This window comes from Phragmites australis, chromosome 21 (assembly GCF_958298935.1).
Source record: "Phragmites australis chromosome 21, lpPhrAust1.1, whole genome shotgun sequence".
Classification (NCBI taxonomy): Eukaryota; Viridiplantae; Streptophyta; class Magnoliopsida; order Poales; family Poaceae; genus Phragmites; species Phragmites australis.
Genome location: NC_084941.1, coordinates 4164135 through 4166758, shown reverse-complemented (window position 1 = coordinate 4166758; position 2624 = coordinate 4164135). Strand labels below are relative to the sequence as shown.

Here is a 2624-nt window from a genome sequence, read left to right as displayed (position 1 = left end):
TTTGGAAGACCAAATCAAAGTCAGTGCATGCATCTGGGAAATCAATGTACTCAAGTTGCATGGAACTTGTTAAAAGCAAGTTGCTCAAGTAAATTGAGCATGCTACTCCCTGGCAAATGGCTATCTTCTATTCTTAAGTTGTAGCTCCACCGGCCTTAATTTTGTCAAAAGTCAATGCTTCATTCAACAACTATATATCATTAAAATTCACAGTACCTCAATTCTTGCATTTAGTTCATCGTACTAAGTTAATGTCTCAAGCCATATATTCAAGCAATTAACAAGCCACTTTTCATTATCTTCAAGCTATTTTGAAAGTTCTAAATAGAAAACAAATCTATTTTACTCCTTCAAACTATGCCAGTGATCTGGATAACTCTGAACTTTCAAACAATTCATTTTACTCTCCAGCAATTTGACCCGAGGCTTCACACATCAATGCATGTTTTTTTTAACGAAAGTGCGTACTTCGCTTTGTTGCATACTCCTGAGATCAAATCGAGATCCATCCCAAATATTGGAAGTCCACATGCATGAATGTGGGGAATGGAGCCCGGTGAGGACTAATATCATATACTCGATACTCCTCTTCAAGTCAACTTGTAACACATGGAGTAATCTACAGGTTACAACACACTCCGTTTATATATTTTAGTTTACATCGATGCTCTCCCTGCATTGGAAGGGTATAAAAGCACCGCCCACTCTATCATATCGGCACCAACCTTGTTCACATCTTATCTTTGTGTTATTCTCTTGCTCTACATATCTTGCTCTCTAGCAAGGCTTGCCGCATCCATCCACGGCAATGGCTTCAGGTGCAGCTGCTCTTAATGCGGCCGCCGCCGTTGCGGTTTTCGCCGTGCTGGTCATGTCTTCCCAGGGGCATCCGAAGACGGGGCCATTATGCAGCGACTGCGTATCGCTGTGCAGTACGAACTGCACCGCCTACATTGCCTCATCCTGCCGGGAACAGTGCGACACCCCGAGCGGGTGCCAGGACTGCAAAAACCAGGTCCTCTGGGGGTGCCAGGACTGCTGCAGCAAGGGCACATGCAGCTGCGACTGCAACAGCACCATCGTAAATGCCTGCAGGCTTGCCTGCTCACCCCGCTATGCATCATGCCAGTCTTGCAGGTCCGGGATTACCCAGACGTGCTATTCCACCTGCAACAGCGACTGCAACAACAACTGCGTGAAGAAGGACCATGGATGTTGAGCATTGGTTAGTGTGTGTGCTTGTGCATCATCCATGTATGCATGAGTGTGTCGTTGTAGTATCCATGGGCGGATCCACCATGATGCATGGGTATTCAATTGAATACCCAACTTTTTTAAGAAAAATTGGATATATAGCACATATACTACGTATATATATCTTTGCTGCTTCAATCTATCAGACCACTCAGCAAATCGTAAACTAATTGTTTTAGTAAACTAATAAAAGTGATTTCACTAATTGTGGGGTGTTATGGATTAGTTATGAATTAATCTATCTGCAACACATTTACTCAATCCTGCACATTACAATAACTATTTCAAGATTTCATGTATTTTTACAAGATAGAGGATCATGTAAGAAGACTAAAAAATTTTGTTTCATAATTTTTGGATTATTAAATAATTAACTATGCATTTAACTCGAATTAATAAATAAGTGGTACGTTTTTCTTTTTTTTCAAACTTACTCTTCATGTAATATGATGCAAAGGATATTATTTTTGAAAACAAATTTCACAAAAGGTCTTATAATTGTCTCTAGTTTTTTTTAGATTTTTTGTGATTTTTTTAAATTTTTTAAATTTTTGGGCATGTTTTTACAACAAAATTAAACTTTTGGGGGTTTTTTTTTTGCAACAAAACAATTTTTGGAGGGGAAAGTTAAAATCCAAGTGACTTTGGGGGGTTTTGCATTTTTCCCTAACTGAAAAGAGCCCACATAGCAACAAACATCAGGTATTTATGATCTTTATGCTGTGACTGTCCAGTTCGGCAATCAGCAATTGAGTGTGAATTTTTTGTGTAAGTTAAGGATAGTGACATCATTAAACGCTTTCAAACCATAAAGGAACACAAAGTTAAATTATAATTTTCTTTAAATGCTTTGTAATTTCTTTTAATTAGTTGAAATTTCTCTACTATGAACAATTTATACTTTAAAATTTACGCTACTATGGACTTCTTGTATTTTGGATTGAACATTTTTTTTAATACTGAATACCCAATCGCTAAATCCTGGGTCCGCCACTGGTAGTATCCAATAATATGAAGAAGTTCCTCTGAATCTTTGATCCATGTATGCATGGGTATGTCTATCATAGATTATTTAGCAATGTACTGTTTCAGTATTTTATATCGAAAACAAGTCATTTTGATTTGGCCAGTGACCGGATTTTCATTCGTGAGATTTTTGTTCCGCTAAGAGTCGTGAATTGTTCCAGCATGTTAATATTGTTGTTCCACGATAAGTTACTAGTCTGATTGGCACGCTTACATCACACCTTTTTTTTCATAACATATGACAAAAGAAGACTAAAAAAATTGGTTCACCAATTTAAGATATCACAATATTTATTTATGAATTTATCAATATTTAACACATTCACTTAATTACAGGGAAAACA

The 2624-nt window shown here is 37.3% G+C and overlaps 1 protein-coding gene across 1 annotated transcript; it reads left to right on the top strand.

Moving 5' to 3' along the window:
- Window positions 1-693: 693 nt before the first annotated feature.
- LOC133904053 (uncharacterized) lies at window positions 694-1278 on the top strand. Its single transcript, XM_062345530.1, has one exon. The coding sequence runs from the start codon at window positions 809-811 to the stop codon at window positions 1217-1219; it is 411 nt and encodes a 136-aa protein (XP_062201514.1). The 5' UTR covers window positions 694-808; the 3' UTR covers window positions 1220-1278.
- Window positions 1279-2624: the final 1346 nt, after the last annotated feature.